At 40.8% G+C, this 19879-nt stretch overlaps 1 protein-coding gene across 1 annotated transcript in view; it reads left to right on the top strand.

Moving 5' to 3' along the window:
• Positions 1-19879, top strand: part of LOC126298520 (uncharacterized) — a 128525-nt gene that overhangs the window by 49034 nt on the left and 59612 nt on the right. Inside the window, exons 5-8 of the mRNA XM_049989878.1 lie at positions 2601-2710; positions 5322-7679; positions 8347-8456; positions 15018-15152. Of these exons, the coding sequence (XP_049845835.1) occupies positions 2601-2710; positions 5322-7679; positions 8347-8456; positions 15018-15152 (2713 nt within the window). The remainder of the gene's footprint in view (positions 1-2600; positions 2711-5321; positions 7680-8346; positions 8457-15017; positions 15153-19879) is intronic.

Below are 19879 nucleotides of genomic sequence, written 5' to 3'. Positions count from 1 at the left end.
GGCTCAGTGTTTGATACGCACATGCGTCTTGGAATGATCTGCAGTTCTCGGCGACAGTTAACTATCCACAATTCATCAAATACATTCTTAAACCAGATGACAGAGGCTGGGATGACAGTTATTCTTCTCTTACATTGCACTACAAGATCCATGGGTTGACGCATGGCATGACGCGCGACATTTACCTTTGTAACACTGACTGCAGGAATGATCACTTCATGCAGCACACAGTCTCCACACACTCGGATGTGCATCTTCCTGTAGGTTTTACATATTTTCCATTAGCCCGCTTCAGCAGAGATGTTTTGTTGTAGACGAATACGGTTTTCTGCAACTGGCGACGGTACTTCTCAGAAATAACTGAATATGATGCTCCAGAGTCTACAAGAGCTTGGGCTGGACGGCGATCCATGAGGATATCGACGTAGTTTCCTATCATTTTAGTAGTGATTAATGGAAGATGATTTTTCTCTTCAGTGGCCTCACCTCCAAGGAAGGTCGCTCCCTTTAGTTTTTCTGGTTGCGGCAGCTAGGTGATTGGCTGGAGCTTCTAAACAGCGATGGAGATCTTGATCGGCATGTTGGGGAGCGTCCTCTCCAGCGGCTAGCTTGCGGCAATGGTGACCTATGTCGTCCTGCACCCACATCTTCGTGTTCATCTGTGTCGTCCCGGCTAAAATTAGTCTGCTGTCTTCTGGCACGGCTGTCATCAAATATCCGCTGCCTTTCTCGACAATAGTGCACCACATGTCCCTGTTGTCCACAGTGGAAACATACTGGTTGGTTATCCTGGTCCTCCCAGCAACAGTCTTCCTTGGTACCCAAACAGGTTCCTCATGTGGCATTGTAGGAATGTAACTCCGCCTGGGTCTCAACTTTTTCACCATTTTAAAGGGAAATGAAGCGTCTCAGTTTCTTGCTTGCCATGCAATCCAAGTGCCTTTTGAACATCATCTCTCACTATCTGACGAAGAAAAATGGTGAAATCAGGTGCTTCCTCCATCAGACATCAACTGACATTTGGAAGCCGTTCAAACTCCTTGCATATAATTCTTTTTTGATGCTTTGTCTTGATATACTGGCACCATTTTATGAAGTCTTTTGCTGTCGAAACCTCCTTCAGGACTAGGGCTTGATAAATGTCCTCAGCAACACTCTTCATGAGATGTGCAACCTTATCTTCCTCCTTCATTCTAGGATCCACTATTTTACACAGCTCCTAGACATCTTGAATGTAGGATTCTGTAGTTTCTCCTGGACGCTGTGCCCTGCACTTTAATTTATCTTCAGTCTTGCACTTCTGTTGTTGTGCAGTTCAGCCTGGAATACTTCCCAGTTTGTGAACTTCTCCAAGTAGAAAAATACATTAGTCAAACACACGGTGTCATCCCATTTGTTAAATTTGTCTATACGCTCATATACCTTCAGCCACTTGTGTGGATCTTGGCCACCATCACCAGAGAACCAGGAAGGATGTCTCATGTGGTGGTACACAGTTGCTGTCATCATAACGTCGTCTTCTTCTTCTGTCTCCGATAGATTATGATCTGTTGACAATGGCTCAGACTCGGGTTTCTTGTCACATAAACGGCGGCTCTGTCGTGCCCTGATGGGAGCCACTGTGTCATCGATAATGTGAGCTATCACAAGTTCCAATACCCAGCGTCTCCACGAGAATAATGTCACATAGAGGAATGTGTAATTAGATGAATGACAGACACTAACTTCACTTGATGAAGGTTTATTCAGAACTTGTACATACAAGAGCATGGAGCAAACTGCCTCCGGCCAGCACATACAGTATATATTCAGCTACAGAACATTCCAGTACAGTTATTCTTGACATTTGTGGATACTTCTACAATGTACTCGAACCGAATATAGAAATTAAAATTGTACAGTCCAGGTGAGTTTTGAACTCGCGACTCTCCATGCAACAGTTTAGTATCATAACCACTACTCCATGGTGCTACTCAGCTTCTTCTGTGACTATAACATGGGAAGACAAAATCGATGAATTGTTACTCACTTCATTTATTTCCCTCATCATATGTAAATTACATTACAGCCCCTTGCCCTATTTGTATTTACCAGTTGTGAAACTTTGCTATAATTTGGAGTGAATTCATGTACTAGGTTTCTGGACTACAAGCTCTGCACTCTGTCATACTCTCACCCCTCCGCACCCCCTCTGTACCCCACCTACCACCACACTTTATTATTATTCTAAAATTATAGTGGGCATAAAATACTTCTACACATTGTTACAGTTTTAGTGCTAGAATATATTTTATGTTTATTGTTGTGTGTTAAAATTTTGTCATTTGTCTCACTTTATTATGTGCTGTTAAAGTTTTCAATATTTATGAGACATAACTGTTTCATTATCTGATGTTTTGTTATTTTTGAAAGGTATGACACTACTACTATTCAAAATAAGTCAATTAATATTCTTTTAATGGTGATTTTTGTGCAATTTACATATTACGCCATACATAAATGCTTTTCTAATACAATTTCTTAAGTGCATGCTGCCTTGTGTATGCTTCCTTTTTCTGTTCAGCATGTGCGTTAGTTCTTCACATGTTTTATTTTTTCAGCTATGAAACAAGCCAAGCTCAACAACGATCGTATTTGACAATAACAACTGTGCCGTCCCTGAATAAATGCCAGGATTGCCTCAAAGTTGCTGCTTCCTATGAAGATGAAGGTACAGTGTTTCAGTGATGTAACGGCTTTATAATTTATAGACACATGTATTGTTGTGTTTGTAGTAAAGGCCTTCTAATTGGTGTTACCTTGCATATGATTTCTACACATTTTGCCAGCTTGTGTTTCCTGTCTTGACTGATCTATCAAATTTTCATACATTTATATGTAAGTTCTTTTGAGAAATTTACGATATCCTGTTGTTAAGGATTTCCTACTTCCCCTATTTCGTTGTCATTAACGTGATGATGATGATGGATCAGTTTCTCCCGAGGCACCTGGAACTTCATTCAGGTGAAGTAATCTGACAGCCTTCTGTGTCCATAAAAAACAATGATTAGGTTGCTAGTTTTGGTGTGAAGAGTATGGAAAAACACTCCAGTGACAGTCAGGTGAAGTAAGAACAAAGAAATACAATATATCCATGTTGCCTTCCGTGCTAGTATCTGACGTAACCAGGGGAAGATCACTAGTCAGAAAGTGCATGCCAGTGACCAGCTCTACCTCTGTGATTTACTTGTGGAGATTTGTGTAAATTTATATACCTGCCATATGTGTAAGAGCTGTTTTAGTGTTAGGAGGTAGGAGATCATGTCCAAATGACAGTATTAAGGAAATTAAAAAAAATTAATGTGCTTTCTTCAAGCTTGTATAAATAATCATAGTGTTAGTTATAACTACTATTATAAGATATGACAAAGAATGGAGCATTTCAGAACAATTTGTCTACTCCTGTTTTTGTGTAAACATTTTCAAATCGAATGTAAGTACAATGTATTGGGAAGGTATCTCAAAGTTGGCAGAATCATCTTCCTTACATTTCATTTACTCAATAAATCATATTTCATAGGATCACTGCTTGCAGTTTCTTTAATACAAGTTGCTTTCAGAGTTCCATATGTTATGACCTGCAAAATACACTCCTGGAAATTGAAATAAGAACACCGTGAATTCATTGTCCCAGGAAGGGGAAACTTTATTGACACATTCCTGGGGTCAGATACATCACATGATCACACTGACAGAACCACAGGCACATAGACACAGGCAACAGAGCATGCACAATGTCGGCACTAGTACAGTATATATCCACCTTTCGCAGCAATGCAGGCTGCTATTCTCCCATGGAGACGATCGTACAGATGCTGGATGTAGTCCTGTGGAACGGCTTGCCATGCCATTTCCACCTGGCGCCTCAGTTGGACCAGCGTTCGTGCTGGACGTGCAGACCGCGTGAGACGACGCTTCATCCAGTCCCAAACATGCTCAATGGGGGACAGATCCGGAGATCTTGCTGGCCAGGGTAGTTGACTTACACCTTCTAGAGCATGTTGGGTGGCACGGGATACATGTGGACGTGCATTGTCCTGTTGGAATAGCAAGTTCCCTTGCCGGTCTAGGAATGGTAGAACGATGGGTTCGATGACGGTTTGGATGTACCGTGCACTATTCAGTGTCCCCTCGACGATCACCAGAGGTGTACGGCCAGTGTAGGAGATTGCTCCCCACACCATGATGCCGGGTGTTGGCCCTGTGTGCCTCGGTCGTATGCAGTCCTGATTGTGGCGCTCACCTGCACGGTGCGAAACACGCATACGACCATCATTGGCACCAAGGCAGAAGCGACTCTCATCGCTGAAGACGACACGTCTCCATTCGTCCCTCCATTTACGCCTGTCGCGACACCACTGGAGGCGGGCTGCACGATGTTGGGGCGTGAGCGGAAGGCGGCCTAACGGTGTGCGGGACCGTAGCCCAGCTTCATGGAGACGGTTGCGAATGGTCCTCGCAGATACCCCAGGAGCACTGCGTAGGATCCTACGGTCTTGGCGGGCATCCGTGCTTCGCTGCGGTCCGGTCCCAGGTCGACGGACACGTGCACCTTCCGCCGACCACTGGCGACAACATCGATGTACTGTGGAGACCTCATGCCCCACGTGTTGAGCAATTCGGCGGTACGTCCACCCGGCCTCCCGCATGCCCACTATACGCCCTCGCTCAAAGTCCGTCAGCTGCACATACGGTTCACGTCCACGCTGTCGCGGCATGCTACCAGTGTTAAAGACTGCGATGGAGCTCCGTATGCCACGGCAAACTGGCTGACACTGACGGCGGCGGTGCACAAATGCTGCGCAGCTAGCGCCATTCGACGGCCAACACCGCGGTTCCTGGTGTGTCCGCTGTGCCGTGCGTGTGATCATTGCTTGTACAGCCCTCTCGCAGTGTCCGGAGCAAGTATGGTGGGTCTGACACACCGGTGTCAATGTGTTCTTTTTTCCATTTCCAGGAGTGTATAAGGATGCTTGTTAAATTTCTAGACATTCTCTTCAGTAGCAAAACAATTAAGACTGTTATTACTAAAGCAAATACAACTTCCTGAGTTGCTTCACTGCATAGAGTCTCTTTGGAGAGTTGCATTCATTTGTCCAATTTCAGTGTAATATTTAAACATTTGAAAATTAAATTTTGTAGCATTGGAGAGGACACTTAATGCAAGAGAAAGAAACATATGTGTGTTTTTAATTATCATGAATAACATTTGATCCATTGTAGTACTTATATCAAAAGAGAAAAACTCCTGTTAATTATGTTCTTTTCTCTTTCCATTTCAGATCTGGCTGCTAGTTGGGATAGTTGTGTTCGTTTTAGTTGTATGAAGCACAGTGTCACAGTCCACACCACATTTGATGTGGTTTCTCCATACCCTAAATTTCGACCCACTGTAAGCATGAAATGCGATGGTTATGTGTTGTTAAACACAGGGAACTTTCTACATGTTCTGAGTACTTCTTTGGAGTATGTAGGTAACACATATTCGTACGTTAGGCAACAGTCGCCACCTGTTGCTGTAGAGCAGGAAGCTCTAGAGAATTCAGAAGAAAATAATTCATCTGTGAAAATGTCTGTTCAACAGTCAACTTGTGAAACTGCAGAATCTCCTAAAAATAGTATTGTCTCCCCAGAACATTGTTTCAGAGAAAGTACTGGAAGCAATAAGCAAGATGATATAGATTCAGTTACCTGTGCCTCAGATATCGCAATTGGTAACAAGCAATCATGTGAAACAGCTTTAATTGACTCTCAAGTGTTATGCCATCAGATGTTTTCCACCAGCGCAGGAAACTGTGTACTTTTAAATCGTAGCTTAGAAAAATGTGATTCGGACAGTGAACATAAAACAGTAAATATTGCTGTAGTTCGTCAGCAAAATGTAGATGTGATGGAGAATGAAATTCCTGAAGGTGTTCGAAAAGCTGACAGACCATTTAATTCCTCCAGTAACAATTTTGACAAAACTTGTGATTTCAAAGGTTACTGTTCCTCATTCCCAAGTGATATATTTGTGTCATTATTAAAAAAATTCCAAGATGAATGCCAAAGTACTATGAAAGATGCAGACTGTGAGGCTGACTCTAAAAGTCACACTGCTGCAAATAGTATTGATATTCTCGACAAAGATATGCTGTCAGGTGCAAGTCGTATCGATATAGTGAATGATTTAGAAGGAAATATATCAACAACCAATAAAGGCAACAAGCGACACACTATTTTCAGAAGGAACAAGGGTTTGCTGACAAACTCTAATGAAAAAAAGGAGTGCCGAGTGCCAGTTCCTGAAGGGTGTGAAGAGAGTTCATTTGTGTGTGTATGTAACACTAATGGCAGGAACACCTGTTCTTGCGTAGATACAGGCCACTCTATTAGCGAAACAAATAATCTTATACAGTTGTCAACAAGTGAGAAACTTGTAAAAAATTTTTGTGATAAATTGTATTCCTGTAGGGTCACGAGATCTCATACACTAAAGCAGAGAAAAAGTGTCCATCGGCAGAATGAATCTGATCAGTCAGTGAAACGAGATGTAAAGTCAGTTATACCTCAGATTTCAGTTGGGCAACCTAGCAGGGAAAGCATTTCCCCAGAGCAATCTGATGGGCACAAGCAAAGAGATGTGTCAATAGCAGGTTCACCTCAGGAATTAAATATTAATGTGTCAAGCTGTCCTGGTCCCGAAGAAAGTGCCTCAGTTCCTAAAGTTCTTTCACCTGTTCCCAAGAGTTCACAATTAAATGCAGAATCATCACAAAATGATGAAAGTCAGTTAATGCATAACAGAAAAAGAAAATTTGCTCAGAGACACAAATCCTTTCCCCCTGGAAGTGTTTTAAAAATCAACAGTCCGTCATCAGTTTTGAATTCCCCCACACTTAGACTTCATAGCAAAGTTGCAGATGAGGCAGAGAAGGCGTATGAATTTAAAGAGGAAACTTTGGAATCTGATTCAGAAAAATTCAGTACCTACAGGCGCCGACGTTTAGCAGACAAGAAATATGAATTTTGTGAAGAATGTGAAGATGAAGAAAACATTGTTCCTTTCCACTTGCACAGACGCCGTGAATCTGATTTCAGGTTGAGGTTATCATCCTCGTTTCTACCATCAGCAGCTCACTTAGTGAACAACAGACGCCATTTTTGTGATAGTCTTTCTGATAATGTAGAAGTTAACGCGGGTGCAAGATCACCATCCAACTCTGTTAATGGTTCACATGCCTTAAGTAATCGCAGCTGGTATTATGAAGCATTTGGAGAAAATGTTGATGCTGTGTCTTGTACTGAGACTCCAGGAGCTCCTTACAGTGTGGCAAATGGTGAAAATTACGTTCCTCAGAATCATAGTCATCTGGACTCTGACAAAGTAGTACTGAGGCCATTAAATCAAAATAAAACTGCCCTAATTCAACCTCAGAAAGAGGCTGATAATTTGTCTGATGCTCCTGTGAATAAAAGATCGGAATCTGTGGATACAGTGAAAGACCTATCAGATGATTTACACAGTCTTCAAGAAACTTCCGGCAATCCAAATAGTACGTCTGCAAAAAAATACAACCCAGCCAGATGCACTATACAGCTAAAAAGGAGTTTTGTAGAAGTGGATGATGAACTAGTATCTGTAATAACAGATATAGAAGGTAAGTGGTGCAATTTAGCAGTATTACTGTATGAAGTTCTTCATTTTATAAATCTTATTTTTTAAAGTTATACATATTACTGTGTTACCTTTGAGGATTTAAGCAAGGGACACCCCTTCACCCTTTGGTATATATTTTTGTAATGAATGTTGTCTTTTGCTTTTTGACAATGTAACTGCAACACAAATTTTATTTAAATATATACTGCATCTGATGCTACTACTTGTGTGAACCATCAGGAATGTGTTCATCAAAGACATTCATGTTTTCAAATATTTGTTTGTGATTATATAATATTTCTGCCACAGAAAACCCTGAGTGAATGTTAATGGCAAGCACACAACAGATTTATACAGTCAACAGCAACTATGATATCTTTTAAGACATATTACATGACTGTGAATCCCAACCATGAGAAGTTAAATCATATACCATATTGTTGCACTTTGTACTGTATGTCATTCCTTTTTTCATACCAGTGAAAAACATCTTGAGAAAAGATCTATGACTTATGCTAAGCCTCACTGCCAAATGTTCTCATTTTTTGCTACTTATATGTTTTATTAATGGAGTATGTGTTCATAATTGACAGAGCAGTTCAGTTGTGTAGGTTTTTACAATTTTAGTGAGATGGCTTAAAAAATGTGGCTTTTATTCATGTGTGCAGATGATGACTCTGGTGAGAGCCCTGGTTACCACTGTGCACTTCCACTAGAGATTCATGGTGCTGGGTATATGCAGCTTCAGATGATATCAAATTCAAAAGCTGAAAAACTGGTAAATATCTTAATGCATTAACTGTGAAAAATTAACTGTAATATCTTAAGCAAGACTCTTTATTTCTGAACATTTGGCAGTTCATGTTGCTATTACTATGAAACCATGTCGACATAGAATCCATCCAAACTAAAATGTAGGTAGAAGTTTTCATTTTTAAAGATTTCATGTGGTGACTGGTTGAAATAATTTTATGATCTGGAATGCTGGAAAAAGTGAGAATAGGAGACAACTAATGGAGTTCTAGAGTTATTGTGGAGAACACATTAATGAGAAACAGAATGTGCCCTAATGCCAGCAATACCTTGATGTGGGCGTAACAAGATATTGAAATTGTTGGGGAGCCATTCTGTTAAACAGTTCTGTAACTGTCATCCACAATTTACAGATAGTGATGAGAGATGTGTTGTGTTCAGCAGTGTCTTAAATGTGTTCGGTATGATTGAGGTGAGGTGTTCTGGTTCCATACTGTAATCGAGCAAACATATTCACACGATAATGTAGTAGATTTCTGTATTGAGACAATGGCGGAAAATCAGGGGACCCATTTCAACATCTCTCTCACAAGAGTACGTCAACCACCTGTCCTGTTGTCAAATCTGAATGCGTAGCCTCATGTGATTTTCGAAGCACGAGTGTCCTGCCATAGACTTGGTCCAGTGTTTACTATGTCTCTTTATGAATGAGATTTTCACTCTACAGCTGTGTGTGTGCTGATATGAAACATCCTGGCAGATTAAAACTGTGTGCCGGACCGAGACTTCAACTCGGGACCTTTGCCTTTCGCGGGCAAGTGCTCTACCAGCTGAGCTACCCAAGCACGACTCTCACCCCATCCCCGCAGCTTTACTTCTGCCTGTATTTCGTCTCCTACAGTAGAGCACTTGTCTGCGAAAGGCAAAGGTCCCAAGTTTGAGTCTCGATCTGGCACACAGTTTTAATCTGCCAGGAAGTTTCATGTCTCCTTATGTTGAAAACCTTTTGCACACATTGAACATCCAGTGAAGTATTCTTTTGCACATACTACTGTCTGTCCTTGTGATGTGTGGTGAGCAAGAGTTCCAAATATGGGACATTTCTGGATTGTATGACGGCTTGCAGGTTGTTGTTTAGTATTGAATTAGGCAGCAATTTGTTCACATTACTCCATACCAGTGGTTACAATTCATCATAGTGTACAGTGACCCCTATTGTTAATGCCTTGTTGCCCACAGCATTTGACACTGGTGATGACAGTTTTCTGTGAATCAAGATACTAGTGGAACATCCTTGTGAAAGTAGTACATGAAAAGCCCACTTCATGCACAGCCTTGGAGATAGTGTCTTGCACATTGACCACTCACAGTCTGGTTGCGATCAAACTTGCTGATGTGGCATGTCTCGCACAACCTAAGCTTGTTTCCCAGATAGCCACGAGTAGGTCTGATGACAGACATCCCACTTTAATGGCACAATGGCTACAAGGAGGCTTCCTCCCAACACAGTAGCCACCTCTGATTTAAATTCTCATGAGTAATTGGTGTTGACATTTGATAGAATTGGAGCGAGGCAACTCTTTCCTGGTGTTAACCTTAACATCTGCTTGTGAGGTTGTGTGTGTGTGTGTGTGTGTGTGTGTGTAACACTTGGTTGTTATGACATAATGTGTGTGTGGACTTTGACACTTCGTTTTGATGTGACAAACTAAATCATATTGATGTCTTTAAGTATCCATTGTCTTCCACTTTCAGCCAAAACTTAATTTTATTTATTCTTTAAGAAATAAAATCTGTAGGAGATGATGGAACTACTTTTTATTGCTTTTGCTTCGTATTTCTTTATATGTTTTTTTGCACATCCAATTCTCTGCCTAGACTGTGAACTTTTTTGTTCTATTATTTGTTGTTTTTCCTCTCCTGTGTGTCAAATAACATTTGTAGTTTTAAGCAGCTATAGGAGGATAACCACAAGAATGAAATGTGTTTTACATGATGCATTTTCAAGTTATATTTTATGGTGGCAAAGTCAGTAAATTAATACACAGTTTGTAAACGTTTGTCATCAAGTTAGTGGAGTCGATCATTATGCTAACTGTTAGTACTCAATAGTATGAGAATATTGATCTGTGATGCTGTACAGTAAATAAATGTGTAGTTTTCTTCGTATTTGAAATCTGAGTAAAAAAATTAATAGTTTGAGGTTTAGGTAAACAGCTTAGAGAGTACATTGGAGAAGATTAGCCATAATCACAGAAGGTGCAGTAAATATGAAAGTTATGTTGGAACTGCATCTCAAGATCACAACAACCTAATATGAAAAATTTGGTTCAGCAGCTGCTAGAAATGAATTTAATGGTCTGGCAGTGTTGAAAACAAAGAGAAAATACACAATGCAATTTCCATTTTAAATATGCCAGATTTTTAAAATCTAGTTCATCTCACATTTTATTTCAATGAAGTTAACAGATGTAACTGCCTCGTGACCTCTCTGAATGAAATATTTGTATATTCAGAATTAAAATGTTGAAAAAGTGCTGATAGTTGCAAGAAAAACTGAAGACTAACAGGCATTTCAAAATAGGTATCCCTACTTTGGAGAAACCATTAAAAAGGGAAAATGCAGAAAATGAAAGGTCAATCTCAGAAGCTGAGGAGTCAGCATGTCTATCTCTCATACAGAGGACACAGATTCAGTTCCCAGTGCTGCCACAGATTTTACCTCTTTGGGAGGACTGTAACAGAGTGCGCTCAGCCTTGTCACCAATTGAGGTTCTACTTGATTGAGTAGAAGTGGTTCCTAGGTCTTGAATAGAAGTGGTTCATAGGTCTGAAAGTTTACAGTGCTGTGGAGAGCAGTGTACTGACCCCTCATCTGCAAGATATCATCTGGGAGAGGATGACAAGGTCAGCACCAGAAAGGCAAATGCAAAGATTAGTAACCATGAAATACTATGTAAGGGAACTTCATAAGTCTGCTTCACCATGCTGCTCTGTTGTTGTTGTTCTATAATAAAATATATTTTAGAAATTGTACGAAAAGTTTCTGCTTACCAAGCAGCATCATAGACAGACAATCATAAATTGTTACAGATTAAATTACTTTTATTATGATAGAGTGCTTTAGGGGATTAAAGGAAGGAAGTGTTTGTAGAAAATTAGGAACTAAAATGGGATCACCCAGAACTCCAGATAAAGGGAGGCACACAGAACACTTATGCGACCCAGTCTTAAGTACTACTTGAGTGTTTGGGATTCCCACTAGGTCTGTTAAGCAGTACAGAGGTGTGTTGCTAGATTTTTTACCAGTATGTTTGAAGAACACATGAGTATTATGGAAATCTTCAGTGAACTCGGATTGGAATACCTGGAGGGGAAAAGTAGTTCTTTTTGTGAGACATTATTAAGAAAGTTTAGAGAACTAGCATTTATGATAGACTGATCCTACTGTCACCAACATACATCTCACATGAGGACTGTAGACACTGTAAAAATTACTTCTCATACGGAAGCATATAGAGTCACTTGTTCACTCCTTTTGCGCACGGAAGAGAAAAGTGGATGGCTAGCAATGATACAAGGTATCCTCTGCCACGCACCGTATGGCAACTTATGGAGTATGTGTGTAGATGGTGGCAACCATTAAATTGCACTCACTTTGCCCTTCCACTCTCCCTTCTGGTTTGACATTTGTGAGCCAGTGTAACGTTCAGAAAAGTTGTGGAATTTTGTGTTTGTACTGTTGGTAGATGGGTGCTCCCATTAAATTGTTGAATGTAGTACTATAAACATGTTACTTTCAGAAAATAAATTGTTACAGTTTGTGAAATGAACCGATATAAATGTTAACTGTCGCAAGTGAGTTTAGGAAATGATAGTTGAAATCTGACAGTCTACATGGTCACAATTTAAGATATTTTGAATAAGCTATAATCACATATGAAAAAAAAAAATTATTTGGTATAGGCCTCTGGATAAAAATGTTGTTCATCTTCCTCTTAGTACTGTGTAACACATCAATATATGTTGATAACAGCTGTAAACCTCTTTGATATGGACTGCACAAGTTTCAAGGTAGAGAAAATATTGAAGTCAGGCAATTCTTGCCAATGTGTGCCCAGGTCAGATTGCGTAGATACAGACTGTGAAGTATGATGCTTTGTTCTATACAGTCACAAAGTTTTCCTTAGGGGCTCAACTCAGGGTAATTTAGGGGCAAATCATAGAGTGATATTGCTCTTGAATGTTCCTTATGTCATGCAATTGTAATTATGGGTTCAAAAGATCTAACAATTTTGATTAAAGAGGTAATGTTAAAACATTTATTAAGGTAGTAGGCCAATGACAGAACATGATTTTAAAACACTGTGGTTAAGTTGTTCTGACTCAGAATGCATTTAACTTCAATCAAAGTACCCATTTCTATATAATCAAAACACAATTTGTATAGACTTCTGTCAAAAGCCTTCTAGAGTTCTACAATTAAGACAATACATTTTGCTGTTCACAAATAGTAATAAACATAATTTGTTTTGTTATATAATAAAATTTAAATGGATGGATAAAAAAAAAGTCTACTCACAAAGTGTTGGTCGGAGAGTACACACACACAAAAAGGTTTAGCTTTTACAAGCTTTTGGAGGCAGTGGCTCCTTCCTCTGGCAGAAGAGTTGAAGGGGAAGGAGGAGCGGTGAAGGAAAATTACTAGAGAGGTTTAGGAAAAGAGGTACAGTTCAGAAAAGTCGCCCACAACCTCGGGTCAGGGGAGACTTGCTGGATTCTATTCCATTCACCTCTTCTGCCAGGAGGAGGAACCACTGCCTCTAAAAGCCTGTAAAAGTTAAACCTATTTGTGTGTGTGTTTTCCTGCTGCCACTTGGTGAGTAAATATTTTTATCTATACATGAACATTATATTGTCAGTATAGATTGTTTTAGTTGTTTACTAAATTACAAGTTTGGAGTCCTGTACCATCACAACAGCCCCTGTAATGGTGTAAATTTGTTGGCAGCAGTGAGTATGTAACTGTTACAAATATCCATGTGATAGGATTTGCTTCACTATTGTTTGGAAACTGGTGAGGAAGAACCAATTACAACATTATATGGCCATTTCTGACTTACAGGGGAGAAGTGTTAAGCCTTGGTCTAATGCACCTGCAGTACTGGTCCATAATGATAATCTTTTAGCCATAGCTTGTATGTAAATTTCTTGTAGCCCAAGATGTTTGTCAGTGCTGATAAATGTGAAGGTAGTATTTACATATAGAATCTGTGACTTCAGTGGATGATATTTGCTATATTGGAAGGATGTCACACACTCTCACTATGCTCCATGTTACATACAACAAAGAAGTCAGGCAATTTCCTGCACCTAATCCATGAACACAGAGCACTAGGCTGCACTACCCATGCAGCTGATACCTGATTTTATTTCACTAGTTGATAAATGAGAATAAGCATTTTACAAATGTGTCTAATCTTTTCTAAATTTGTTAATTGACTAGTTAATGCACAAATAATGCAGGTTTACAATTCTAATAATAATGTATACCTAGCCTTTTCCCTGCAGCTTCACCCGCATATGTGTTACACACATATCAAACACACCTTCTCTTCCCTGCCTCTCTCTGCTCTCCTCTCCCCCCCCCCCCCCCCCCCAACCTCTCTCCCTCTGTTGTCCTGTTTTGCCCCCTCTGGCTGCCCACTTGACAACTTCACCCTCTCACCTCTATCTCCTCCTGACCACTCTTTCTGTCTCTACATCGCCTCCTCCTCACCTCTGTCCATCCCCTTCTCTATGGTTTTCAACCTTTTACCAGCCATGCTCATTGGCATGTGTAGCCCCTACAAATACAGTTCATTAAAGCAGGCTGGTATGACTCCAGCATGCCTGTCATGCAGAACAGGCTACACATCAGGGGGGGGGTTGAGAATTTTGTATTTGTCCTGATATACAGGCCACCATGCAAAGCGGGTCAATAAAGCAGGCCGATACTACTCGAGTTTAACATGCGTGTCATGCAGGGCAGCCTATACACAGGGGGCTGGAAAAACATGGTTTTGCCGATGTCTCTGCTTATATTGGAGTTAGGTGGTTATAAATTCCACAGTGATGATTGCAAGAGGCCTGCTGTTTCTGTGCCGAATTGGCTTACACACACACACACACACACACACACACACACACACACACACACACACACACACACACCAGTGTAAGATGGTGACGCTCTTGTCACCACTTCTTCACATCATGCATATTGCGATGCTGAGCTGTGAATTATCATCAGTACATTTTTTTTATTGTGTTATGGGTATTTATACATTGAGCACACAGTGCTTACAAAGAAGGAGAAATTTTTGTGGCTGCATCATAAAAAAGTTGATTTTACTCATTGCACATTCACAACAATGAGTTTTCGTGAGGTTGCATAATTCCACATATTTTGTCATTGTAATTGATTTGATACATACTATATTTTAAAGTGTATTCTGTGTAATTTATATTATTACTAATCAAATTTGGATAATTTTTCATAAAAATGTTCTACGTTTCTGATATATTTTTGCATGGTGCTTTGCAGATGGCTCCCTGCCTTATTGTACTTCAGAAGACTTTTGATATAGAACATTTTTGCCATATTATTGCAGAAAAATTATGTGAAGAATCTGGAAAGAAATACTGGTTTTGTAATGATTATGATGTTGAAATCATCGATGTAAGTTAATTTTATTTTCTGCTAATTTAGTGTCTATGATTATTGGTAGTAATAATTTTTTAAAAAAATCTGAACTTTATTCTTCCATGTATGCGTCTGTCTTAAAACCATTAATACTAAATGAAATTTTCCTGTTTGCTGCCTCAGTCTTCTACCAGAAAGAAAGGGTTCAAATTCTTTGTGAATACCGACAATACCACACTCCCAATATTAGAAAATCCCTTATGTAGTTAGTTGATGAATGTTAGACACACACTTGAGCTGTATGACATTAGAGTGTAATTTAATCTTATATATTCACAATACGAGATATGCCTATAATAAGCCTACTAAAATGTGATCTGGTAACATTGCGGAACAGTGATGAGGATGTAAAACGTACTGGAAAACAGTCTCTGGTCTAAGAGTGGCACTTACCATGTTCCCCTACATAGGTGGCATATGGGATATAATGACCTCACACAGCACGTAGGATACATAAATGCACCCTATACTGCTAATTAAACTGTCCAGCGTGGCTTGTGATGATTCTCCACATTGCTACACAAGTGTTTCTGGAAAGTCGGCAATGGTCCATGGTGGTAGTGTTAAGTTCTGCAAGCCATCTGCTTGAAGTGTCCCCTGCATGGTCAGTCAGAGTGAAGTCCAACAAGTAAGGTGGCCACTTCAGACATGGGATTTTCTCATGGTTTAGGTATCCATATATATCAGGCCCTGGCCATCCCTCTGTGGTGTCAGGTATTATCATCAATGAGGTGGAGACATAGTTAGATGTTGTATGCTCTGTGAAGTATAAAACAGACCAAGTTGAAGATGTTGGAAGGTATTTTGGTAATATTATCGTACTCTTGTCATAGAAGTTAACTCATAGTTTTAAGTTCAAGGTACTAATGTGTGTGAGGGAGAACACTTAACTTTCCTCAAGTTGTGGTTTGGGATTATAAGGCTTGGACTGAGCCACAGTCTGTCTGTGCATATCCTTCTTTGATTGATCTCAGAAAGAAAACTCAACCTAAAGGTGGCCAGTGTATTTGATGGAGATCATGTTCAATAAAACAGCTACATTTCTCTTAAAGTAAGAGCTTATAATGTAAAAATTTCATTATTCAGAAGTGTTGGCACTCGTAAAATGAAGATCCTGTGGCTTATTGACGAGATTAACGTGGAAAAAAGAAAGAAAAAAATAGTCGTGGCGCTGCCCTTAAAGTATAGCGGTCACTATCAAGTAAAATAATGTGGAAACTGGTAAAAGACCATGTACATTTAATGACTGAGCAATTCCAGAAAGTGAAGTTCGGGCTTTCCCCAAGGCCTGCTGTCATCCATGAACTGTATTTGAGGTGGCTCTTCTGGGATTTAAAGAATGCTGTTTGAGTAAGAGGGAACAAATCTAGTTGAAACAGCTGTACATTTGATCTCTTCAAAAGTTCAACCTTCAAAGATAAAGTGGTTATTAGAGCAATTAAAGTTACTGAAAGAAATGAAGTCAGGTGTCATGGATTTTTATCAGAGCTCTTCAGGATGGTGAGCAGTAGACACTGTTTCCATGAAGAATACCATTATAGAGTTAGACTATGTGATCAAAAGTATCTGGACACCTGGCTGAAAATGACTTAAAAGTTCGTGGCACCCTCCATCGGTAATACTGGAACTCAGTATGGTGTTGGCCCACCCTTAGCCTTGATGACAGCTTCCACTCTTGCTGGCGTATGTTCAATCAGGTGCTGGAAGGTTTCTTGGGAAATGGCAGCGCATTCTCCATAGAGTGCTGCACTGAGAAGAGGTATCGATGTTGGTTGGTGTGGCCTGGCAAAAAGTGGGCGTTCTAAAACATCCCAAAGGTGTTCTGCAGTATTCAGGTCAGGAACCTGTGCAGGCAGACCATTACACGGATGTTATTGTTGTGTAACCACTTCGCCACAGGTGCTCGATCATGTTGAAAGATGCAATCACCACCCCCGAATTGCTTTTAAACAGTGGGCGGCAAGAAGGTGCTTAAAACATCAATGTAGGCCTTTGCCATGCAAAACAAGGGGTGCAAGCCCCCTCCATGAGAAACATGACCACACCATAACACCATCATCTCCGAATTTTGCTGTTGCCTCTATATATGCTAGCAGATGACATTCACCGGGCATTCACCATACTCTCATCCTGCCATCTGATATACACATTGTGTACCATGCTTCTTCACTCCACACAATGTTTTTCCACTGTTCAGTCCAGTTTTTATGCCCCTTACGCCAAAAGAGGCATTGTTTGGCATTTACCGGCGTGATGTGTGGTTTATGAGCAGTAGCTCTACCATGAAATCCAAGTTGTCTCACCTCCCATCTGTCACAGTTAAATGCAATGGATCCTGATGCAATTTGGAATTCCTGTGTGATGTTCTGGATATGTGTCTGCCTATTACACATTACAACCCTCATCAACAGTCGGCTGTCTCTGTTAGCCAACAGACAAGGTTGGCCTGTACTCTTTTGTGCTGTATGTGTCCCTTTACCTTTCCACTTTTAGCCAAACCAGAAATTTATTCAACTGAGACCCAAGTCATCCAAAATAGCAAGGCTGAGATGATTCAGTGTAAGTATATTACCCATATTATTGCAACTACTCAGCACTCAGGCTCTCCAGTCTCTCATCAAATCATTAGACCCATCCCAGAGCCTCTCTCCGGAATGCATCTATCTCCTCGCCCCTACCACTCCTCACACTTCTACCTTCTTCCTAAAGTCCATAAACCCAACCACCTAGGACACCCGATCGCACTCAGTTACTGTGCCCCACTGAGAGAATCTCTGCTCTCATAGCCAAACACTTTCAGCATATTACCCGCAACCTACTCTCCCATATGAAAGAGGCTTCCACTGACTCTCCACAGTTTCTTTTCCTTTACCACATGGTGCCCTGCTTGTCACTATTGATGCCACCTCCCTTTACACTAACATCCCTAATGCCCATAGCCTTACTGCTATTGAACACTATCTTTCCTAATGTCTGACAGATTCCAAATCAACCACCCCCTTCGTAGTCTCCATGACCGACTATATCCTCACCCACAATTACTTCTCCTTTAAAGGCATTACCTACAAACAAATCTGGTGTATTACTGTGAGCACACCCAGAAGCCCATCCCCCTATACAGATTGCTCCAGAACCTCAACACTTCGTCCCCCATTCGCTTCACCTGCTCCTACTCATCCCGTCAAGCAACCTTCCTCGATATTGACCACCTCAAAGATGCCTATATCAGTACCTCTGTCCATATCAAACTTACCAACCACCAGCAATACCTTCAGTTCGACAGCTGCCACCCATTCCATACCGAAAAGTCCCCTCCGTACAGCCTAGCCACACATGGCCGTCATGTCGGTAATGATGAGTAGTCTCTCTCGAAATATACAGAGAGTCTCACTGAGGCCTTTACAGATCGTGATTACCCTCCCAACCTTGTACAAAAACAGATCTCCCATGCCTTATCATTCCAGTCACCCAACACCTCCCAGAGTCCCACTGTCCGGCCACAGAGGAGCAGTCCCCTCGTGACTCAGTACCACCCAGGACTGGAGCAACTGAATTATATTCTCTGCCAGGATTTTACCACCTCTCATCGTGCTCTGAAATGAGAAATGTCCTGCCCACTATACAGCCCATTCCTCCCCCAGTCTGACCGAACGAGGTGGCACAGTGGTTAGCACACTGGACTCGCATTCGGTAGGACGAAGGTTCAATCCCGTCTCCAGCCATCCTGATTTGGGTTTTTCGTGATTTCCCTAAATCGTTTCAGGCAAATGCCGGGATGGTTCCTTTGAAAGGGCACGGCCGATTTCCTTCCCAATCCTTCCCTAACCCGAGCTTGCGCTCCGTCTCTAATGACCTCGTTGTCGACGGGACGTTAAACACTAACCACCACCACCTCCCCCAGTGATATTCCACCACCCACCGAACCTACACAATATCCTCGTCCATCCCTACACAACCCCTGCTCCCAACCCCTTGCCTCATGGCTCATTTCCCTGTAATAGACCTAGATGCAAGACCTGTGCCATATATCCTCCCACTACCACCTTCTCCAGTCCGGTCACAAACATCACCTATCTCATCAAAGGCAGGGCTACCTGTGGAACCAGTCATCTGATCTACAAACTAATTTGCAACCACTGTGCAGAATTCTACATGGGCATGACAACCAACAAGCTGTCTGTCCGCATGAATGCCCACCGACAACCTGGGGCCAAGAAACAACTGGATCAGATGTTAAGTACCCAGAATAGATTCAAACAATGAAATTGGTGATTTAAAATTACTCTGTGGGTTCATCAGATGATATCCGTAGTTTTTTTAAGATGACGTTCTGTGATGGTGTTCCTGAACATTTTTCACCTTTGACCAAGAAAATGAGATGTCTAAAAAGTAATGGACTGGCACTATATTTCCAGAAACACATGTTATAAGCAGCATAATTGTCAAATTACACGGAGTTTCAATGAAACTATCAATGTTAAAGATAAAAAAGAATTACAATCAATCATTATATTTTGGTCACTGAGTAAGTGTTCCAAATCAACATGTCACCTATGAACTGTCTTTTTCAGCAAAGTAGATTTTGAAGTATTATGTCAGAAATTATGTAAAGCATTGTCTGAGGCCAACATGTCCCTAAATAAATGCTTAATACTTTGATCAGCTGGACCTAACGTCAGTAAGTGTTCCGGATTTTGGTTAGT

The sequence above is a fragment of the Schistocerca gregaria genome, chromosome X (genome assembly GCF_023897955.1).
Source record: "Schistocerca gregaria isolate iqSchGreg1 chromosome X, iqSchGreg1.2, whole genome shotgun sequence".
NCBI classification, from domain to species: domain Eukaryota; kingdom Metazoa; phylum Arthropoda; class Insecta; order Orthoptera; family Acrididae; genus Schistocerca; species Schistocerca gregaria.
This window is presented reverse-complemented; position numbering and strand designations above follow the sequence as displayed.